Source organism: Semicossyphus pulcher, unplaced genomic scaffold (assembly GCF_022749685.1).
Source record: "Semicossyphus pulcher isolate SPU_LCO1_2020_fin unplaced genomic scaffold, fSemPul1.0.p SCAF_10, whole genome shotgun sequence".
Classification (NCBI taxonomy): Eukaryota; Metazoa; Chordata; class Actinopteri; order Labriformes; family Labridae; genus Semicossyphus; species Semicossyphus pulcher.
This window is the reverse complement of record NW_027211604.1, coordinates 21,968,124-21,992,774: the sequence shown is the minus strand read 5'-3', so window position 1 is coordinate 21,992,774 and position 24,651 is coordinate 21,968,124. Positions and strand designations below refer to the sequence as shown.

The 24,651-nt window shown below is 42.0% G+C and overlaps 1 protein-coding gene across 2 annotated transcripts in view; it reads right to left on the bottom strand.

Annotated features, from left to right (window-relative positions):
* tmem132e (transmembrane protein 132E) overlaps positions 1–24,651 on the bottom strand; it is a 484,215-nt gene that overhangs the window by 133,865 nt on the left and 325,699 nt on the right. The window contains exons 1-2 of one of the 2 annotated variants that reach the window (XM_069671682.1): positions 8,473–8,551; positions 6,888–7,857 (exon numbers count right to left, since the gene is read on the bottom strand). In XM_069671682.1, the coding sequence (XP_069527783.1) occupies positions 6,888–7,857; positions 8,473–8,551 (1,049 nt within the window). Of the gene's footprint in view, positions 1–6,887; positions 7,858–8,472; positions 8,552–24,651 lie in introns of those variants that run through there. The other variant, XM_069671683.1, reaches the window with a different exon arrangement.

The following is a 24,651-nucleotide window of genomic DNA, read 5'->3' as shown; positions in this document are numbered from 1 at the left end:
TCATTTCTAAGCTCTGTTTTTGGTCTCCACCTACTCCAGAGGAAAATATCTGGCTCTTCAGCTGCTGACGTTCAACACTCTGTTAACCAGCTACTCGCCAACTGTTTGCTGTTTGTTACCCAGCAAGCAACAAGCAGGAGGTTTATTTCTGTACAGTAAAAACTGCAGTCTGCTGCAGGTGAAAATGAAAAGCCGCACAAGCTTGAAGAGCTAAAGAGATTCAAAGAGCTGTTCAGCTTTTTAAAGCCTCTTTCCCACTGATCAAAAAACCCACCAACACCCGGCTTTTTTGATTAGTGGGAAAGGCTACAATCGGCATTCAAATGACTCTGCAGTAGACCCAGGTAATTATCACCTCTGCTCCGATCGGCATTGATGGGAACACATAACCTGTGTCGACACGTTAATCTCCGCCCCCTTTCTGTCTGTAACTTCTGCGACTCCTTGTCATCTCAGCTACAAATTCCGCCCGTCTCCGTCCAAGCAGCGCTCGAACATCGTTCCAAATTTGTCAGCGCAGAGTTTAATAAACAGACTGAATGAGTAATAGATACAATAAAGACCTAACCACCGTAACATATTCACTGTTTACTAACCCTGTCTTTGGCGCGTTTGTGACGTCAGACGGTGACGCAGCAGAAAAGAGATCGACAGGAGTATACTTCACTGGCAATGGGAAAAGAGGGGCATAAGAGTCACCTATGGTCATTTGAGTAATTATTATTTAGAAACAATACTGATCAGTGACGATTTAACAAAAGTGAACCAGTCTCTAAAGCTGATTTTCATGTCAGTATTCCTTGAGTAGCTGTGATTTTAACCTTCCGGCACTTATTATACGATTGGCATTTGGCTTATGTTCTGTCAATACAATATGTGGTGATAAGTAGAGCACCTCTGGTATTGATGGAGGTAGGTATTGATATTGTGGTAATGTATCAGTCTGTGATGGTGGGTGGAAAACATTGCAGATTATTAAAGATGTGATTTTAAAATGACATTTACAGTGCAAAAGAAAACCCAACCAGCAAAGCAATATGATGCTTCAAAATGCCAAGCACCGCACGCTGGATAACATTAAACACAGCGACGCACAATTTTTTTTTTTTTTGTATTGCCATGGCAACCAAATATGACACACCACTACTCCCCCTTCGCAAAGCATGAAATGTACCCATGCAAGCACACACAGCGCACATTTCTGACAGCGCTGAGAAAACTAGGGCAGATTCCACAAGTGGCCAGGCTGTGCCCTCTGTCTGCCTGCCGTGCCATCTCCTGCAAAAACAAGTCAAGGAGCTTCAAAGCCGGGCGACTGAAACGGAGGGAAATTGGAGGAAACGATAGAGGCAAACGGAGAGTCGGAGGAGGAAGGAGGGGGTTCCTCTGATTCATCTTTAAAGACGCTCCTTATTGCATCTTTAATCATCTTCCTGGATGCGTGGGGGACTCGACAGTTGGCTTCCAGGACTATTGAATTCACAACCTATTGCGTTGAGTCACTCAAGAGGCTCAAACTGGGCTTTCTTCTCCCTGCTTCTCCCTTTTTTAACCCTCCTGTTTCATCTCTCCTCATTTCCATCCCTGCAAGGGGCACAGAGAGGCAGCCTGGTGAAGAATTGCAGTGGTGTATTGGTGCTAACATGGTCAGCTAAATGTTTTACGAGGCGGGGGGATATGACAAAGCTCTCCCCTTGTACTACAAAGCCCTGCTGTAACTTTGTTGCCCCACGCTTTGACTGGCAGATTCTCAAAGACACTTTTTTCTCTGATTTGATGAAACTATTTTATAATCCCGATTTCAGACAAAAGCTCACATCACTTAAAAAGAAGAACACTGTCATGGAGAGACTCTGTGTTATGGAGGACGTTGTGAGAGGAGAGTATTATGACTGGCACTGAATGATATATTTTACAGAAGGGGAGTGTTAGGGAGTGAAAAACGTTGCTCTGACAGTGTTAAGACAAATGCTTGGGATTCCTGGGGGTGGGGACTTTGATAATTAATGGTTTGCACTCTCGTCTGACTCAGAGAATTTCCATAGATATAAACACAAAAACCAAATCCCAGGCAGTGTTTCCTAAAGTGATATCTGACACACTATAGGAAAGAATTACATCAATTAGGCGAATGTGGCCTTTAGTTCCGCTAGTGGTCTTTTTCCCAAATAAAAGAGACTGATTGTACGTTGACTGTCCGTCATCTGACTTGTTATTGTTTGATGAATGAATTACGATCTATTTTATTTGCGAATAACAGATTTAGTCACCTCTCTCCACAGTCAAATAAATTGCTCTTTTTGCTGATTATTTAATGAAATGACACAGAAGCACCTTCAAATACACAGTGTTATTGTGTTATTATTGACAATGTCACCATAAGGGTCCAATCGGACGGAGGAGGCTCGCAGTACTGCCTTTTTTGTTGAAGCCTACGGTTAAAATAAGAGCAGCTTGCTGCGCCTTTTTTTCCTATTATTGTCAAGGCAACCACCGAATCATTGGTCATTAACCTAACCGTTATATTGTAAACTGACAGAAGGCCCAACTCTCCTTTCATCCGATTGGACAATCAGAAAAAACGGCAATGACGTCAGGCGCTTTTCTGCTTTGAGTTGAAGTTTCTTCAACAACAAATTACAAAGCAAAAGTCCAAGTAAAATTTTGCGTCTTGACTTGGAATTGTCCTTTGTAGGCTACTGTAATTTCCCAAAGGATAAGAAGATTGACAGAATACAGTTTAAGTGGAATGGTGAGTAGCACAAAGACCGTTTTTCTGCCCAATGCATGACCAGATGTTTAGTACATAAAATAATAAGCCAGGAACAGCTGATGTTAAGATACAGTCATATCTATAAGCTGTTGTGGGTTCAATAATGCGTTGGGCTGCTTGAATGTCACCTGAAAGAGTTCACTAGTGCCGTATCATGAAGTTATTACGAGATGTCATGTCAATAAACTGTGTCTAAAAAAGTATAAAAGTAAAAGAACATATTTTTTTTTTTATCTAACCTTGATTAAAATGACAAAAATGTTTGGGTCATAACCTCTAAAATCCCTCCAGCTGAAAAGATAAGAGTCACTATTTATAAAGTATTTCTGCAGGGAGAGTCTGTGCTTGTTTTCCATTGGAACATAATGAGCTATTGAAGCTTAATTAATAGCCCTCAAATTTCTAAATTTAGGTCTGTTAGAGACTCAACAATCATATTTACAGTGAGTTTCATCATCGTTCCCGGGTTACTCAGTAATATCCGGTTCCTCGTGTTTCTGTTCTTCTTGCTGCCTTCGAGCTTTGAGCAGAGGAAGAATTACTTTCCTAAAGCTTCGTCAAGTGCAAATAATCATTCATTCTCTAACCCTGCATATTGTGTTGACAAGCGAGGAGAGGAGAGGAGAGCAGAGACCGGAGAGGCGAGCAGAGCAGAGCCTCGCACTCCCTCGGCTCAATCTCGATAGGCAGAGGGTCAAAGGCAGAAAGTTAACATTGGCAAACAGTATTTGCTGCAGCAGCCATAATGGCCCTTTTGAGGCAGTTCTGATGTCAGAGAACGAGAATATAGAGATGAATATTGATGCTCAGAGGAAATAGGAGGAATTGTACAGCTGAAATCCGGAGATGCCAACTATGAATGGATTGTGGATAATGGAAAATACTGTTTTGTCAGAGACTTTCTTCACACTTTTTATTATTAGAAATAGAATATCCTGCCATGTATAGCCCTGCGTTTAAACCTCCTTTAAAACTTTTAGAACCCAGTTTTGCTTGTGTGCTTACATTGTGAATTTACTTGGATGATAAATGCAGTAGTTAGTCTCACAGCAGACCAGATTATCACTTAAAGCAGCTTTATATGATTGATGTTTTTTAAAACTGTAGTAGTGACTATCCTGACCTGGTTTTAATCACTCTGCTGGGTGCATGAGGGAGACCATGTTTTTGGCGTGCTTCCAGAAATAAGGAATGTCCGAGATGTAATCACTGTTGGTTTAATTACCTGTTGTATATATTTTAATTATACCTATTGTTTGTTATTTTTTATCATGTTCTATTTAAGTCTTATCTTTATTCTAGTTCTTTTATAAGTGTTCAAAACAAATTCCTTGTATGTGTAACCCTCAAATCCCGACCGCTAGCTGCGACCTCCGGAGTCGATGCCGCCCATTCAAGTCAATGATCGTGATTCCACAGCACGCGCCGCGGTCGTCACCGGCGCGTCCCAGAAGCTCTGCTCCGCTAAAGATACGCGCCAGGTCTATTTTTGACGGAGGCCGCTTCAAGCACGCGTCAAGCTGAACAGAGCAGGTCGTTCCAAACAGGAAGTAACACGAAAACAGCACACAGCATCCAGTCATTTCAAAATAAAACATCAAGTACAGACCGGTACAGACTCCTGTTTCAACAACACACTGAAAAAAGAACACTTTTAATTAAGTCGTGTACTCAGCCATGGTAGAAGCACAAAAATCATGGAATGATATTCAAATGAGCAGATAATCAACCTCAGAGGTGCAAACTGAACTGTTGTTTGTGTGTCGCTCTGTTTAGCATTGATGTTATCACGTGATTTCGCAATTCTCACACGATCTTGTGATCTTGCGAATCCAGCAGCTTGGGCCAGCGCTCCGCTGTGCTGCGGATCAGACACGCTTCCTGTGGGCGAGGGCTCGCGCCGTCTGATGGACCAGAACCGCGGTGCAGACGGATCGCTCGGGACATGGATACTTTGGGATCCAGGCGTAAACCTACTTGGCAATAAACCCCGATTCTGGTGATGTTCCCATTTATTAAACAATAAAAACAAACAGTGAACTTATTTTTTCAATGTGTCTGATGCCGGTGTGGATGTTGTGAGAGCGTGACGACCTACCACCACCGACCTACAACTGGTGTCGACAACAAAATATACACAGATATACACCACGGCAATGAATGGCTCCAGCAACAATGTATATGAAAATGAAAAAGTTGCTTATTGTAAAGAATCTGCAGAAAACTATCACACAACTCTCTTAGCTCAGCTGTCTGAGCCCCAACTGTACTGTTTTGGTTCACTCTCTCAGCTCTCATGGTGCCATTTACGGCTACAGCAGGCACCTGTGGCACCTAAAGACAACTTTATTTCACATTTAGCTGCTAAAGAGCCAGATATTTGTTTGAAGAGACCAAAAAACTTAGTGATACAGAACGGGAGATGAGGGAGTAATGAGGGGTCAATTGGAGGCCTTATTTTTTGCCCCGGAGCCCGTGCGACATTGTTTTGACCCTGATAACACTCCATAATGAGACCTATGTAACTGTTGTGCAAAACATTGATTAAAAAGCACACATGGCAGCAAATTAAATTCAGTCATGTCAGGTTCAATGTCAATGTCTGTGATTGTTCCTGGGTGTATTTACATACCTAGATTAAGTTCTTTTATTAGCATTTGATGGGCTTTTGCCATTTATATGCAAATAAAAGACGACACTTTGAATGCATTTGCAATATAAGAGGAAATTGCATGGATTGCAATTCAAATATTTATTTCATTCCATCTCTAGAGAAGTCTGTTTAATACATTAAATGTTCATAAATAGTTTTTTCAGAGCTAATAGTGGCTCATGTCAGATGCTAGTGCAGAATTTAACAAGCTTATTGGTGACCTGGTGCAGTTCAAAACTGTTTAAATTATGTCATCAAGTCATTACAAGCAACTTTCTTGGCTAATATGCACCAATATTATTATTGTAAACATGCAGTTTGTTGCTTTAAGTGTTAATAGTTGACAAGTAGACAAATAAACAACCAAAAATATTGTTGCTTCCATCATGGATTCAGTGTGTGCTCCTCCATAGTAACACCGCATGAGCACGAGATACTACAGCGTACTGTATCCACAACCATTACCTGTTTAAACAGAGCAGGCCTCGCGCTTTCAAACACAATCTGTTTGAGCAGCAGTTCACTGAAAATTATTCATACAATTCTGTCCTGCGAGGAGAAAAAAAACCCTGAAATCTCTGGATGTTAAGCCACCACTTCAAAAAAGGTGAACTGTGCAGTCTGCTAACACTTTAACCCTGTCATCTCCCTTTTTTATCTTACCTGCATTTAATTACTCCTGGCACATCACTTTGCTCAGCGAGGGAGAAATTAATGAGAAGGATGAAATATGTGATTACATGCTCGTTTGGCTCTTATAGACCTAAAATGAACATAAATGGCAGAGCACCTCGTTGCTGGCGAGAAGATGTTGCATGGTTTGGAATTACATAATGTTGGCCACACTTACATGCACACCGTGATCTTTCGCCTTCATAAAATGCTGCAATTAATTGTGAGGTTATGTAAAAGCTTTATCTAATTACGCAGCTCAGAATGTGGATGATTAGCAGGTCTGTTATGGAGACATCCAGCGCTGTGATAATTATTCTGTTAATAGAGGGGCTGCATGGACATGTAAATCCTATGTTTCATATAAGCCTGCCCACTGGGGACCACACAAGATGCAGCATTCACACTGCAGAGCTCTGTTTACATGCAGTCTTACAGCCTTAAGCCTAAACCTTCAACAAATTACAGATGATTATATGTGTGCGTAATTATAAAGGGATGTAAGACTGCAGTTAATGACAAGATGGAAAGGACTTAAGTTTGCTGAGGTCCTCCCAGAAGCAGGCAAATAATGTATTCATCGATAATTCTTGTGTACATGATCGCAGGGAAACAGAAACACCCACAGAATGAGCTTCTGCTGTGCATGTAAACAACTTGATCACAGTTTTTTTCCAAAGGGTAAATGTGTGAATATAAACTCATTAAATGTGGCAATTCAGACATGAATATGGAAGCACTCAGAACACACACAGTTGGTTATCAGTTTACATTTGAAAGGAGACTTACTTGAGGGTGAACTGCTCCACGGTGGAGTTAGGCATCAAGTAGAGGAAGATTTTGAGGGTCTCTCCAGGCTTCAGGGGCTTCTCAGGCAGCCTGAGGAACATGTTCTTGTCCAACTGTTTGTCCACCAGCAGCTGCTCCTGACTGGCCTGGTACAGGCTGATGCTCCCAATGCGCAGTAGAGGGTGCTGTGACAGAGGTTCTCCCCTGGAAGCACCACCAGCCCTATAACCAGAGCCCTCACTGCATTCCCCATCCGGATTAGGTCCGTGCAACGTGTAGTAGAGCTCAGCCTGGAGGGTCTCGCTGGTTAACCCATCCAGGAGCCCATCGCTGGAGCCTTTCCTGCGACCCAGTGGGGCTACATTGGTGTTAAACCAGGACGGAGGCAGCTCCAGCTGGGCCAAGCACTGCGCCAGGTTGCCTTTCATGCGGCAAGAGGTTTTTATTTCTCGGACATCCCTGAAGGCGTGCAGACGGACGCAGGGTAGCTTGTCCTGAGCCTTGAAGTCATCCCAGTCCCGGCCGGCGATGTAGAAAAACACCTGGACTGTGGGGTTGTTGGAGAAGACCCTTGCCTGGACAATGAAGGCCCGCACCTTCCAGTTGACTGTCAGCTGGCCGGGAATATCCAGCGGACTGGCTGGCTGGAGCAACTCCTTAGACAGGGCCTGGTCCTGGGCGAAAGGCCCAAAGCTTATGTTGATGGCAGGGAGGTCTTTTGTCTGGAAAACCACGAAACTCTCAGAGCGCTGCAGCGGATGTCCCGTGCTGGGGCCACTGCTGCTGCTCCTGCTGCCGCCGCCAACCGTTTGTCCTGTGATCTGAGCCTCCCGTAAGAAGAAGGCCAGTTGTGCATTGGACATTTTGAAGTTGGCGGGAAGGTACACATTAGGTGGCGATGGGCTGGCTGTCATTGCCGAGGAACTGAGGAGGGCATCTGAGCTGGTTGGGGAGATTTTACCTGCAAGAGCTGTGAAGAGAGAAAGGAGAAGAGATGTGTTAAATACGTTCCCTTTTAGAAATAGAAAGAATGAAGAATAAAGAAATAAGAGCTTATGAGGAAGACAGAAAGACGAGGTGGACAGTGAAGCAAGCGTTGAATTAGAGATAAGTACGAAGTCACAGAGGTCTGCTCGACTCAGTCAGCCGTAAAGAGGAAAAGGGGAGAAGGTCAACACACGCTAATTAGATGATAACCGGTCAATACATGTCAAGCATCCAGAGCACAGGCTAACCAATGACACATGTTGTTCACTTTGTCAATGTGCGAGATGAGTGATCTCTATCTGGAACACAACAACACCTTCAATCAATCAATCAGAGTCTGGAGATTCAACAGTTTGAACCAGAATTCACCGAAATCTTCTGGAAAAAAAAAAAAGATCAAACTCGCAGGAAACATGAAGATAACCTTCTGTAACAGCTTAAAACAAGAAAGTCCTCAGCGTTTGAAGAGTTCTTATCTGACGTACTGCAGTGCACTTGTTGAGAAAAACAAGTCAACACTGCTTTACACCTAAGTTACTACAGTGAAATCAAAGTAGGGCAAAATCAGCGAGGAAGAAGCGGAATAAATGTGACATACTTATCAGAATTACCCAGAGCTGAGCACACAAACATAGTTGCCTGTCCCCATGGTCCAAATCATAGATTAAAAGTCCCATATTCCAAATGGTTTTGTCATTGAAATCGCATCCTTTAAATCTGGAAAAATCAAGAGAGATCTTTTTTTTTCAAGGGAAAGCTTCTTCAAAAGGTTGTGTTCCTCAGCGGGCACTCCACAGAAGTTTGCCTTCTTTCTCTGGTTTCTCTGTAGAAAATCTCTCTCATGAGTTGCAAAAGAAGAATAAATGAGGCTGGAAAAGAAAACAGCAATAGCTCCAGCAGTTCTTCACTTGGTCGTGCTCTTGTTGTTGCTGGCTACAAAGGTTCCACGGAGCTTCTTGAACTTGTGCTTGTCTAATTCCCGTGGTTTAGGTCCTGGTTTGAGAGTGGTTCAACCCCACGCAGCGGCTCTTTCAGTCCCAGACTGTGCATGGCTCCGGGACAGACTCTGATAGACAGGCTGAGCCTCCTCCCCGGTTGGTGGGCTGTACGGGAACTATAGACAAAGCCTTTGACGCCGCCCCGTCTTGCCACACCTAGTCTCTAGTCTATAATCACCATTTTAGCTCCCGGTCAGAGCTAAGACACACAAACCCTCAGAGGACTCGACTTACACCACACACACACACACACACACACACACGGAGGCAAAAGGAATAACACTCTCCAGCTCGATTCATCCTCTCCCTCTGGACGTGTTCAGGCAGACTCGCATGTGTGTATGTGTGTGTGTATAGGGGCTGGGTGTGTGTGTGTGTGTGTGTGTGTGTGTGAGGTGGGGCGGGGGATGGATCTATTGCTTGAATGCCTCCAGGCAGGAGAGAGAGAGAGTGCGAGAGTGAGGAGAAGGGGAGAGGGAGGGATTAAGCAAAGATTATTGATGAATTAGCCTAGCTCTCCTTCCCTTCTCCTCCTCCTTCTCCTTCTTCCCTCCTCCTCCTCCTCCTCCTTCTCCCGCCCCAATTCGTCTGCCTTAGCCCCCATGAGAAATCCATGAGAATGACGGGGGGGGGGGGGGATACCGGCCGTAGCGGGGGAGGGGTATCTGGACTGCCTCCCATGCTTCACTCACATGTGCTTGGAATTCCCATAATAAAAGAGCGAGGGATCCAAGGATGTGTGTGTGCGCACTTGTGTGTCTGTGTGTGTGTGTGTGTGTGTGTGGGCCCCATAAACTGAATGGCAAACAGTGGTGGCAACAAAAGATGAAGCCACAGCCGGGGAAACATCCCGCACTTACAAATGAGCAGTCGTCGCTATAAAGAAGGCTGCAGGAACTATAGTGATGAGAGAAGCTACTTAGAGGCTGTCTAGTCTTTATCGACCAAAAGCGCCTTTGTACCTCACAGGAATGTGTGTGTGTGTGTTTGCGTGTGTGCTGCTCTCGCCTTGATCCCCATTAAAAGCGACAAATATGCAACAGGAATCCACAAACTTCCCTTAAGGGCTCCTGCACGAGAACGCCATCTGCTTTGTCCTCCCGGGTCTAAAACGTACAGCCACCATTCCAAGCTCCTTCCATTAGCCGTACATCTCACCAGTCATTGGATAACATTACAGAATTATCCTAGCCTCGGGAAAGATTGGCCTTATGTATAAGGATATATACCTTGTACGCTTGCCAATGCTAATATAGAAGAGACGTCTTTTTCTCAGCACCGCCGCTTGAAGCTGTGTATGATTTTACAGCTGTGTTTAAGAAGTAAGTAGATATTGAAGCAGCGTTATCAACCACTTTGCTCGATATATCTCACCATGTCTTGAGGCAGCAGTCGCCTGGAGCTCAGACAAACCTTGAATCTCCCAAAACCTGCCGGGACTTTCAAACCTAAACGCTCTCCCCTGCCTCCAAAACTACTGTCGAGGTATCCTTGAGCAAGGCTCTTAAAGTCATGCATCTCTGTGTGTTTGAAAAAGCACCTGCTGCTGGCCAAACAGCCCAAAACAAAATGGATTCCAGCTTGCTTCTGTTTTTATATGGTGATTTCGTTTTTTTAAAGCGCTTCACACTCGGTACTGTTGACAGCTTCTCTCTCACGCGTCTGTTCGTTTAAACACGGGGAGGCTGCAGGGCCGCATCAGGGAAGTTACAGGAAAACTGTAACTGGAAACAGCTTGCTCACATTATTTGAGCATGTGCAGGCCAATAACAACACAACCAGCCACTGTATCATCAGCGCGATATGATCTGGCTGCTGGATACGTTTTGACGGGGTGCAGCAGGAGCTAAGAGTAGATGAATTATCCTTGGAAATGAGTTTTTAACTGCTTACATATCCACCTGGGGTTGAAGCTTATTCTCATACAAAGATTTGTCTGTTATGTTACCAAAAGTTATGCAAAGGTTTTGGTCCAACAAATGCCCATTGCTTTACCATACCAGGTTGTCAAACACCAACTTTTTTTAAGGGATTTGAACTTTGGCCTCCTGAGTAAAAGTCTTTCTACTAAGTAATGTGTCTTCCAACAAGTTGGATGGCCAGCCGATATAGCTGCAGATGGGTAAAAATCTGTTTCCTATTATGTGGCTTATATTCAGATTATAGCACAAATGATTGTAATTCCTTGCATTCTCATAGGATCTTCGCACTGCGTTCAGCGCTCGGGCCCTAATTAGGACAACATGGTTGTTTCTGACTTTGGATGTGACTATTTTAAACGTCAAATGTTTTAGGAGAGACATTATAATGCTATCAACTAATTCTCACATGCCCTTTTTTTGAAGAAATACATCAACACACTTTTAAAAAAAATTTGTGAATCCTATTTAAACTTGAAGGAGCAGTTTGCCCCTGGAAAAAGCCACTGTCAGTCAAAGCTGGTGTTCTCTGTAATTGATAGAAGCATAATTTTCGAAACTGGCGCCAGAGCTGTGGAGAAAGTTCTAATACAGCGTGCATGGCGTCCCTCCCTCTGTAAGGAACGGCCCAGCGAGAGACGCTGGAGTGAAATACTACCGTTTTCCAGTCAAGGACATTGATCGCTGCAGGCAGTGGCTCAGAGCGGTACAGAATCCAAAATATGACGAGAATATACCGTCTAAAAAATCTTCAGGTCTGCAGTTTACATTTCAAACCTGACGATTTTGAACGAGACATGACGTCAGAGGCGGGCTTGCTAGATTGAGGACGTGTAGTTTAGCAAGCTCCCTGCGTAAAACAAGTCATCTGGCGGAGGTTTTCCAGGGCCCATTGGAGTAGCGGATAGCGTCCTCCAAAGGCTCAGAACAAAATTGCATTAATTTTCCTACCATAGTGGCATTAGTTCCCCATAATAGCAAGGTAGGACTGAGGTTGAAAATTGGCGAACTGGCCCTTTAATCTGGTGGGAAAACTGTGATTTCTACACTGGTTGTCCAAAAATGTCCAGTGGTAATTTTCTTTATAAACAAGAAACCAACTAGAAATCTATCTTATCATCACTGTCTGATAGTAATCATATCAAAGAACTAAACTTCTGAATGGGTTAGCGTTAGCATGCACACTGCACATTCCAGCAGAGACACATGATCTGAGAGTAACCCTCTCATGTTATGCCTGAAGGTCACCTGGCTGCTGCCCAGGAGTCTCCTAATCCCTTTTAAATGCAATGAAACTGTACAATGACAATACACGCATTGAAAGCCATCAAACTAAACAAACCCTTGCCCCTTCTACTCAACCCCCCGAGGCCTTATGGTGTCATTTGAGAAGGTGATTACTGCCTACGATGCATCAGGGTGCTCTTGTCTCATTTCAGTCTAACAACATCAGTGGTAGGTGGGTTTGAAAGGGAGCGCGGACACAGATGGGCTTCCAGTGTGAAACCCTATCGCCTTCCTCTTCCACTTGATGTCCTATTAGATCTCAGGCTAAATTGAATTGAATTCTCTTCCTGTTGTGCTCCCATTACGTGAAACATCTGCTCTGTGTGTGTGTGTGTGTGTGTGTGTGTTGGTGTGTCAGTGTGTGTGTGTGGCAAGGGAATGAGTGGGTGTCTAGTCTAAGGGCACTTTGTATTCATCAGATTACTTTGTCTGATGTCAATTAATGAAGTACCGGGGCCACTTTGAGGCTGAGGTTTTGCTGCTCCACTTCTACTGTTATGGCAATTACAGTCTACAAAGAAAGACGTTTTAACTTGGAGGAGAAAAAAAATAAAATGAATCTGACTAAATTTAATCATCAATCCACTTGTTGGAGGTTTATTGTGTTTGAGAACTAAATTAACTTTGAAGAACATCCGTACCAAGTTTTTGGTCTCAGAAGCGAATGCAGGAAAACTTTTGCAACAAATTTGTCTCTTTTTTTTTCAAACACAGGAGGTTAAATGTTAGAGAACTTCAGGCATGGAGGGATTACCGCAAAGTAGGCAAATGTGTGGCCTTAAGAATCAACATCTTTTTTTTTTTAACGTGTAAAGTATTTTTGTTTTGAAAGTGAATGTTATTTTGACAATGTTGTTTGAATAAAATTGTTGGATTGTTTTTTTTTTTTTATTTAGCGATGAAATTCCATTGACGTAATGACGGAGGTTGCGAGGTACGTTAACTTTGTATTTGCCGCTCAAAATAACATTTAGAAAATGCAGACATGTACGCTCAGAGGGTCAGCAAACTAAAGAAGGAAAGAGATGCTAAAGATGCCGCTTTGATACTTCAAATATCCTCAATTTCTACATTTTTCAACAAAAAGCGAGTGGAAGGTGATTGTAATACTTTAAGCAGGGGGGTGCTACAGCGCTGCCCTCTGGGGACCTGGATGCTAATGTAACCCTGGTTGTGGGTTGCCCCATGCTAGTGTGCGACCAAGGGTCTATTTGTGTTTGTATAGGGACTGTGTTGAGTTTGTGCCCAGGGCCCGTGGTTCATGATAATCCGACCAGGCCTTTAGGTTAACTTATCATAAAAATAAATCAAAGTCGATGGGTTTCAAAAGTAAAGCCAATGCAGAAGTGACTTATACCTGCATTCAGATACCTACTGTCCCTTGGATTGTATTGGAAAATCTTTATTGTCCCCAAGGGGCAATTTGGTCTGCAACAGTAGCACACACAAGTAATACACATCATCATCATAAAAGACATACAAGACCCTTGATTTATTATATAGGTAAACATTTTCCTACTATGTTTATTGTCTTTATCACTAGTTTCAAGTCTTCTCTAAAACAGCATGATGTTCATTCATTTAAATTATGGACCCACTAGGAATATAATGAATGATTAAGCAGTGTATTCTTTGGAGCGTGGCTACCTGTGGTTGACAAGATGCTACCACGTTGACATGTCAGTCAGGATGGGGTCATAGCCATGACAATCCATTCTTTCGTCCAAGTATAGTCACCCCGGCTCCAAAAAAAAACCAAGATGGCGAAAGCCGAAATACTGAACTCAAGGCTTCAAAAAGATGAGTCAACAAACTAATAGGTGACGTAACTGTTGCTACACCCACTTTTCAAATACAAAAATCAATGACAAAAGATCTTAGCATGCATATTTAGCTAGGATTTACTGTATAGCATTACTGTGATATAATGTAGGTTATGGCTGGCAACCAAACACTCAATTTCATTCCAAATAATCCACTTAAACACGCCCGTCCTCTCCGTTTCAACCAGGTACGCTGCACATTCTACGCATTCAAATTCACACGGGTCAGGAGGTATCCGTTGTTCTGCTGTTTAATCTCCCCAAAAGCATCCAGCAGGCGGAGGCTGGAAGGCCTTGTCCCATAGTTAAACGAAACACTTAACTGTACGTCTTGCTTCTCCATACAAAAGCTGTCAGACATAAAAGCCGGCTGCCAAGTCAAGGGGAAATATATATAGAGGATGTCATGAGGAGGGCAGACATTTGATCTTGAGAATGAGAAGTGCATAAACGTCTCTTCAACTAAAAGGTCAGGAAAAATTGTTGAGAGGGTTTCGAGAGACATAGAGCATCCTTACAGCATTACTAATGTTCCAGAGCCAAGGGTTTCCCTATCGATCTTCATTTTAGCCTTTATCCTCTCCCTTCTTTTACTCTGCTTAGAGTATCACTACACTGCTATTACATTCAGAATGGTGAAATAATACCTTTCAGTTCCCTCCACAGAATACGCATTCCTCTGTATCACACTGTGGGATTACACTCGGCAAACACAGTTATTGCACTTTTTCTGGTCAACTTTGAAGTTCAGCACTCTTTACTCACATTATACTTTTGCTGAGACAAATAAAGACCCAAAATCTAAAATGGTTCACATTATCATTCAATTAGCTATGAACGCAACACAAAGTGCAGATGAAAAGACATGCTAGCCTGGGGATGAAGGCCGTATTAGCACTTGAAACACTGGTGGAGTCCTATTTTTTACCCCTCTCTGCGCAAAGTCTATTTCCATCTCAGTCAGACCTGGATTACCTTCGCTAACGGACTGCAGCTGGATTATCAAACATGCTCAAACTGTGTGCGGCATCAGTTTTCATCTATATGCATAAGAAATTCAAATCTGAGTCACACTGGGGGAGGTTTGTCCAGTCCTCGTGTTTGCATGAGAGCAGATCACTTAAGAGTACAGTACAGTCAGTCAGTCATTCTACAGGCTGCTTGTCATATATCCTGCTACATTATTTGTCCCCCGGAGCGTGGACACACGTCTAACACATTTCCATCACATTAAACAGATCTAAGACGGGAGTGAGCACGTCAGTAAACACATCATGCACAACTGACAACGCGGTGAAGCAGAAAGGCAGATACAAAGGACAGTTAAGGCCGCCGTCCACAGCTGCAGCTCGTGTGCTGTCTGTCTCTGTGGCGGGCACATCATTAAATGTCGACCAGCAGCGTTTACAATGCGGATGCAATGTAGGGAAGTGAAGCCTGAAGTTAAAGTGTTTTATCAGATTCCTCACATCAGGCAGAACATGTTTTTATGTCACAAGATTAGTTTACGTATAGTTCAAGATTTAGTATAAAATAAAATCTGGCCATGATGCAGCATCTTTCTCTTTCTATAGAGAGATAATATATAACTACAATTTTATTTATAATATAGTTTTGAATTTTTGAGTCATCTTGAAAATTGGGCCTTCAACATAAATGTATCCAATCAAAAGGGATTTGGGCAGCTAGCTCACATATATCATATAATACTTCACTTACAAGGCCCCATTTTTTAGCAGCCTTTACTTGTTTTGCAAATTAGCTAGAAAACTATACTACTAATATAATGCATCCCAAAATATGAGTGCAGAGGAGCTTATGGACAAGGTAACTTTTTTACAGAGTTCTGGATGAGTGCGATATTTAAGCCAAGATATGCAGCAAAGAAAGGCCAAGGCTGACACATTTACCTTAAATACTAATTGAACATGGGAAAAAGTCCCTTTAAAATCTGTCTGCAAAACAATGATATAAAATGTGTGTGTTTATATTCCTTTTTTGCTTCACCTTGCTTTAACTAAAGTTTTTATATCACTTTTGATGGATTTGTAGTCCATTAAAAGTCCCTCGTTAGTCTTTTTAACCAGTGTTAATTCATTTAACGAAAATCATGATGATCTTTCCTCCATGAGGAAGACGAAATGTTGACGAGCTAAAAATAGATTGTTGATATAAAAAAACGAGACAAGGCTAAATGTCGGTGGGCTGTCAGACATTTAAAATCCATGATATTTTCCTCCACTCTGCATCCGATCTATCAAAATACAAGCAATGCATTCCTGTAACTCATTGAATTGGTTTCTGCTTCAGGGTCTGTGCGCGCTCACAGAAAAAGGGGAGTTTTACATGTCATGTGACGCTTCTTCCGCACAAAAAGGAGCGATTATCGGCGATTAAATGAGAAGCGATGATGAATATATAAAAACGGTCAATACCAACACTGCTGCTGCAAATAAGGCAAGAGGAGGAAGGTGCAGTTTGTGCTTCTGTAACTGCACAGCTTCGTTCTGTGGCTTTACATGCGTCACGTTGCGTTCCAGAAGTTTCCATATATATATATAACCTCAGCTGAGGAGCTATATTACCCGTCAGGACATAATTAATGAAAGGTGGCGCATTACAGCTGATTAAACCTGTATTAGGCTGATTTAAAGAGAGGAAACGTTTGACTAAATGTAATGACTAAAATGTAATGACTTGAAATGTTTTGAATTTTAGGTGACAAAAAAAAAAAAAGGGTAATAATGACTAACGTGACTAAAATTAAGAAGCATTTCTGTTTTAAGACTAAATCTAAAATAGCTGCCAAAATGAACACTGTTTTTAACAACATGTCTTCATTGGTAATGTCCAAACCCTCACAGTTATAAACACAAACCTATTTATTGATTGTATTATATTAATATGTCCTTGAAAAACAACCTTTGATTCGTTCATAAATGCTGTCAGCTGCTCACCCATCCTCTTTGTCACCTTGATTGTAAAAAGAAAATCCCTGATGGAAAGAACTGATTAATATTCCTTCCACTATCTGTCCATGAACATAGCATGACCTTTACAATTGGCATTTAATCTTTTGCTTCCTCGTGTAGAGTCCTATATGTACAGGTGACCTCATCTGGAGTCTGTTGGCACCATCACGAGCATCTCGCTGTCATCAGACTTTCAGTTAACTCGTGAAATGAAAGACTATGAAGAATATATTCTCGCTGCTGAAGCCCTGACTGGTCTGTGACTCTTGATGCAAAAGGATAACAAAAGGAAGTGAAGGGTTAATGATCTCAGACGGCGAGTCCCTCGATCAGACCCTCGATTTTCCATCCATCCCTTCCCGTGGGCCACAAACGTCTGAAACAAGGAGCACAATTGGTGAATCTACAGGGTCTCAATTAGTGGAAGAGGAATGCTTTCTGTGTTAAAGTCACCCTTTATAAACGAAGCTGATAAGAGCAGTGTATTTCCACATTAAATTCACAGCGCGGCTTTAATGAGGCATAATTTGCAGATTAAAAAGGAAGAATATATAACCAGTGTGACACCATCAGTGGGAAATGGAACATTTCATCATTGATCCTTTATATGCACTCATAAAATCATCCATAATTTATTTTATCGGCCGCCCTTATCTGCCGCAGCGGAGGCGGCTTTTGAAGAAGCAACAACTGGGGGAAGATGTAAAGTATCGGCCTTCTGAATAAAGACTAAGAATCTATCATTTAGTCACGTCGCTCTTCCTGACAAGCAGACCGGATACAAACACAACTGTTTGATATCAAATATTTACCAAGCAATTAGTCAAAGGCTGAGCTGTGAAAGAAAGGAAGTGTTGCAGGGTAAAAGATGATACATGTTTCCAGAAGTCTTTGAAGAGGTACAAAGCACCTTCACCCACACCTCGTCTTCCTTTCTTTCTTCCTCCTTCCTCGTTTTGATCATGAGAGCAGGCGGGCATTGTGCGGGAAATCAACCTTTGTCGATGAAACTGAAACGTGCAAACTTTGAACCTTGGGACTAAAGATTTAGCTTTCAGATGTTTCACCATGATTGATGAGAGTAATACATGACAAAAGTCCAAGTCTTTTGCTCTAACTCATCAACGACCTTTCTTTAATCTTCTCATCAAAAGCTTTTACATGCACAAACTGAGCTCCTATGAGTAGTTTTAAACTGTTTATGAACAGGCTTGGGGAGTAACGGAATACAAGTAACGGCCTTATGTAATTATGGTACAAAAAAAGGGCAACTGTGTTCTGTTAGTTACAGAAAAAAGAGGTAATTAGATTACAGGTACATTTATTAAAAATGAGGATTACTAGCAGGAAGCACAATTTTAAAAAGAAGACGATATAACACCAAAGATGCTCTATAACATCTGATTCTCATTTCTAAACAGTCCATCTGACCTTCTCTGATAATACCATGCACCTGCGCCCACACTTCACCACACACAAGTCTCACAACACAACTCCAACAACAGTCTATGGTTGCCATGGCCTGTGGTGAAAAACATGCTTTCACTGGGTGGAAATCATTTTGTCTGCTTTCCAGCTGTGAAAATGCCGTCATTATCCGAGGACTCGACATCTAATTCAAAGAAACATTTACAGGTAAGACCAACCGCTAACGTTAGCTGCACAGAACTTCAGTTAAAAATGTTAGCTAACCCTTCGTCTTCTTCTTCTACTGCTGAAAAACAGTTTGTGACTCTGGTGAAGCCGCCTCATCCAAGTCATCCAAAAGTAACTGAAAGTGATCAGTTACGTTACTTTAAAATTGTGATACTTGTGATACAGGTAATTAGTAACTGTATCAGAATACACTTTTAAAGTAACCTCCAAACCCTGCTTATAAAACACCACGGTCTATTTCTGACCTTCAAAAGTAAACCAGACCATCAGCCGGAAGATTGAATATTCCTACTCTTAACGCCTGTCACTGCCGTCGCAGGGTCGGATTCTGATGAAGCTATTTTCAGCACTCAGCATAAAAAGACCATGCTTACATTTTTCCCAGCAGGGTTTCACAGTGAGTAGTAATTTCGCCAGTTGAAAGGAAGCAGGATTTTTCAGAGAATACTTCACATGTACAGCATGTGAAGCAAATAATAATGGTATTGACTGGGACATGCTAAAATTGACCTTTTCTATGCACCTTCTATCAGACTGTAGTGGCCAGTGCCATGTTCTTTGGTGCAGTGTGCTGGGGTGACGGTGCACGCACAACAGGCAAGAACAGAAAGAATAAACTGATCAGGAAGGCCAGCTCCATCACTGAGAGTGAAACGGACAATATTCAGCAGGTGACAGAGGCAGGCAGGCTCTCAAAACTGAAGTCCATCCTGAGAAATGCCACACACACACACACACACACACACACTCCACAGCCTGGAGGTGATTCAGCAGAGCACGTCAGTCACAGGAAGTCCTTTCTGTTAGCGACCATCAGACTGTTTAATGAGCAGTTATAACAACAACAATGTGTACTTATGTTCAGGAAACAGTTATACATACATTTGTACATATATTTATGCACTGTATATATGTATTTATATTGAGCCTTTTACAATGATTGCGACTGAGCAGCTGAGCATGTTAGCTGTGGGCTATATTAGATGTATAAAAGGTAAAAGATAAACTGTTGTCATATTACAGTTATTAATTATACCAGCTCAACAAAGAGATACATTGCCTCCTTGCCTCATGCAGACAGATGTTTAAAAAGATAAATGGTATAAAAAAGTAATTGCTTCTTTCACTTCCAAACCAAATATACAAACTGGCCAGATGATCTTTCCCACACAATGTGTCTCTCCTCTGCTCCCAGAGGCCAAGAATGAAAGTTCATATCAATTTAAAGATATAATCTGACTCCGGTTGTAACTCTTGATTTTCCTCACTGACGGTCGCTTTCCTTTTCAGACTGTTTGCTTCATCTGAGCGTCGAATTTGATTCTTTTTCTTTGGATTTTCACTTATTTTTGAAGTTGTATCTGTAGTCATCGATCTTTTCTTTGTTTGTTCAGCCATAGTAGATTACTGTTTACTCGCAACACTTGCAGAGAGCGGAAAAGCAGCCGCTTAGCTCTGCCTACCCTCTCTGGCAGACCAACCACTGCTGGATGATGGAAAACACAGCACTAACTGGGCACCGCTTGGGATTTTTTCCGCGACAGACACCCAGTCTGTAATACTGCAAAGGCTTTCATCAGTGGACCATAAGCTCAATCACCCTTGTGTTACCTCATTTGGCGATAGATAGTGACTTAACAGACATTTATTTAAATGAAAATCTTCAACATTATTACTTTGACGTTGTTGTTATCTAACTTTTATCCAAAAAGATCATATCGTGACATGTGGTTGCACATTTTACCTCCTTATCAACAGATTAAAGGCATGTTCTCGTGTTTATGTGTATTTATGTGTTGTTTTAGACAACCGTTATAAGCACATTCTTGAAACTGCGTCTTGAAACGTGTAATCTATCACATAATTACATTATGATTGTGTGATAATGCATTACATACTGGTTTAAAAGCTCTGTGCAGATTTCATTTTTACTGTAGTTTCTAGTTAAATTCCAAGACAATATATTCAAATTCATAATAAATATTATTTTCTATTATCATATTCAACTATCAGGCGGGACCTTCCTCTGCACCTTTATCCTGAATGTTTTGCTTTTCATGTTTTCTCGTGCTTCTGCGTCGTCTTGTCTGTTTCTCTTCATCACTGCCTGTAGTCTCCGATGAAGGCCTCATACTCTGACACTTGCACCGTTGTCTGAATACATTTGAGAGCTGTGAAGAGGTCAACAAAGAACCTTTTAAATTCAAATTCCGTTGGCATGGGATCGCCAGCAACCTCAACAAGTAGCAGAAAGCTCAAACTCTGTGTGCGAGAGGAACACACGGAGGCTGGAGGGGGAGGAGGGGAGCCCTGCAACTATAATCCCTCACTGGAGCTGACCTATGAAGTTTTAGATGTGTGGTATGTTGTAGTTAGTGTGTGCCTGGCAGCTTCCATCACAGCCCCTCCCTTCTGCTTCTGTGATTCCATATGGAGCCTCGTAGGCTCAGCCACTGCATGCATTAGTCTTGTATTGATGAAAGGATGCTAATGCCTCGGGGTTGCATGAGCCGTGCCTCAATACAATCTGAGGTTGACGCAGTTTTTCCCATAGGGGACCCTCTGTGTGAGGTAAGCTGAGCCTTGTAATGTTATTCAGCAGATGTTACAGAAAGGATCTGCTATAGAAAAGGACTGTACAGAAGGATTATTTGTTGCATAAATATAAATTCTTTTGCAGCTTTTTGATGAATTTAATTTGGCTTTGTTTTATTAAGGCAGCAAGTAAATAAATCTGTGGGTTTATCTGTGTAATTAAACCATTTAAAGTCCAATTAATGTCTTTATTGTCTTGTTTTCATTAGTTTTGTTGCTTGGTTTAAATGACATTGTAGTCCTTAAACTCAGCCTCACTCCCCGACCAAGTGTCATTACTTTTACAGACGCAGCGACCTTATTTCCCCAAAGTGATCAATAAAGCTCCATCTTCTCTTTTTTTATCGAGCATTATGGTCTCTTTTAAATCTAAAATGATGACGTCTCTTTAAACGAGCAGGCCAGGCTTTTTAAAATGGGCCACACATCCAGGGACCAAAAAAAATACAGGGAAAAAAAGACCCTGAATGATGTGAATGTACGAAAATATATCAGGTTACATCCATAAAAGTGAGAGAGCTTCTTGCATTACGCTCAATTTACATCAATTTTATACAATCATTTTGACCGATCTGTCAATGGCTTTGCCCCGAGGAGTGCAAGGACAACGCTGATGCATGCACTTCCCACAGACAAGGTAGCTCTCACATTATTTGGCGTATCAGTCATAAAGTGACGCTAACTACAAGTGGACGGATCCTCTTTTCAGAAAGTCTCAGCTTTGTGACTCCTTGGCAGCGCCTGCTTTACCGACTATAATTGTATCCACTGTGAGTCTAATTAATGCTACATTATGCTGATTTGTAGGTTCTACATTGGCAGTCTTTCATTGTATTTGACCAGATTCAGCAGTACGCCTCTAATTGCAGCCCTGAGGGAATAATAAAGCTCTGCGGAACATTGTAACAGGATACAACAGTGGATAAGCTACTTTTTATTACCATATATGTTTTCAGCCCTCCGGTGTTAGCCATTAATATGTCTTGGCAAGATTAAATGTGAGCTACGTTATTAGAAAGGGCAAAGCAAGACAATGCAGAAAGTACACTCAGATATAGATATTAAACCCCAGAGGAGCAGACTGAAGGAGAGGAAAGCTCTTAGCGCTTTTAAAAGAGAAGGTTGCCAATAATGGCAGCAATATCTTTATTTATATATCTGAATGCACATTGGTTCCAGCTGAATATTTGAAACAGGTCGTAAATATATACATTCATTTCTAGAAATGGCTAAACTGCTGGGTACTTTTTTCAAACTTACTCAAACAAGACTAGAATAGTTTTTATTGGACATCCTCAGCCACAGATTTGGCACATTTGGTTGAAGTAATTACTGGTGTTCATTTGGTACCATTTGGTGCCACTGACTCAAAATCATAAGCTGTATATAAAGAAGTGGACGTAGCCACAGTGCTGCATCATTTCACCCATGGACTACCGTTTTATAGCTTCAGCTTTGGTAAGTTTGGCATCGTCTTGGTTTTCTGGAGACTTTGTAGCTGTGTCCCAATCCAGGGGCTGCAGCAATTCAAGGAGGCGGTCTACGGAGGATGTGTAGCCTGCGTGACTTAAAGTACCAATCTCAAACTTTTTCATTTGAATAAATGTTGTCTGTTAAGTCACTATCTATCGCCGAATGAGGTAACACAATGGTGATTGAGCCTATGGCCCACTGATGCAGTACATCTTATTATTACAGACTGGGTGTCTGTGGCAACATTCGCGAAAAAATCACAAGCGGCGCCCAGTTAGAGACACATTTTCCATCAACCAGCAGTGGTTGGTCTGCCAGAGAGGGTAGGCGGAGCTAAGCGGCTGCTTTTCTGGTCCCTGCAAGTGTTGGCTGAACAAACAAAGAAAAGATCGATGACTACAGATACAACTTCAATTTCATTTCATTTGTATTGGCGCGTGATGCATCTTTAGATACGTTGGGCTGCGAAGGACGCACTCGATGGATCCTTCGTTACCGGGGCGCATTTGTCGACCGCACCTCAAAGAGCCTTCAAATTGGGACAGCCTTCGACACGCCACTGTGACACAATCAGGCTTCAAATACGGCCTTCAAAGGCTATATATATATATAGATAAATATATCTAGGGTCGATATGCCTCAATACTAGTTGACTGTAGTCTTTGGTAGTGTCTTGTACATCGAAGTAGATCAAAGATTGATTGCTTACAGTTTGCTGTTTAATTAATTTGTTGTGAAGGGCAGGTTAGCAGTCCGTCCTCTGTCACACACAACCACATAAAAAATGTTTTCCCTCCAAACACAAAAGACTCTTTTAATTAACAGGGGAAGAAACAGAAGTGCTGGCGCCGTCCCTGAGATGACTGCACTAACTTCTTTTATATCGTGCTTTATTAGATGTTAAGATATCCACCACGCAACCTCCTCAGGTGAAGCTTTGATTCTTTCCCTTTGTTTCTCACAAATCACCGGTGCAGCTTTTGATCTGGTTTCTTAGCTGAGAAGAGCTGATGATAATGATTGGTGGAGAAATCATATGATGAAAGTAATGAACAAACCCAAAGGCCTTTACATGGACATTGAGGGTCATTTTTGACCGATTTTTGATGCTGGAGTTTTAAATTATTATTTAGATTTAAATGCTAATTAAACATATAAACCTATTGCACCTAATTTATAACTGAATTGAAGTATAATTTCTGGGTGAAAGGCCAAACCTGCCAAAGCTTTTGGCCACAAATATTCTGAAAATAGTTTCAAGGTAAACTCAGACTGAAATGTTTTGGCTCTGGCGTCTCCGTGTACTTTGGAAGCAGTTGAGGTTGTGCCAGAAATCCCTACTCTGCATCTTCAAGTAATCTCATATTTTTTTTTCTCCAACTAAAACATGAAAATGAGACCTCACTCTGGCTTCTTGAAAAGAGCTGTGATGAGGAAATCAGATTGGTTTGTAGACACACGTGTTATTTGCCAAGGGGCTATAAGCAGTATCGTGCCGGTTATTTCCTCTCTGCTTGTGATTTTCCTGCCTCTGATCATTAAATTTCATTGCCTGCAGGGGTACTCTTTATCCCCCTCACTGGTATGCATTTAATTTAATCATGGTATTAACATTTTTGTAACCTTTTGTTTGTTCAAGAAAGCCATTAGCAAGCCTGGATGCTTTTAGCCTGCTTTCATCCTGTTTTACACCTGAGAGCCGCCCGGTGTGAACACAATCGCCTTCTTCTTGTTGACCACGGAGCAGCGGGGGGGTTGGTTCCTTGCTCGAGGCACCTTGACAGTGGATACTTTCAGAGGCAGAGTAAGAGGCATTCCCTGTCCGCCCACGTGGGATCTAAAATGGGATCTTAAAGCTTGGATTTACTTGACTGAGGAGGCGTTCGATTTCCTCTCTAACACTGGACAGTGCAGGAGCTGGCGAAGACGTGAGCAGAGACTAAAGGTGTGTCATCCTGTGGTTTGAAGCAACAATACTTTTTTTAGTAGTTTGGATAACTATCACATGTCCTATAAGCTGAGAGAAAGACTGTTTTCTTGCTGTTGCCTGGAAA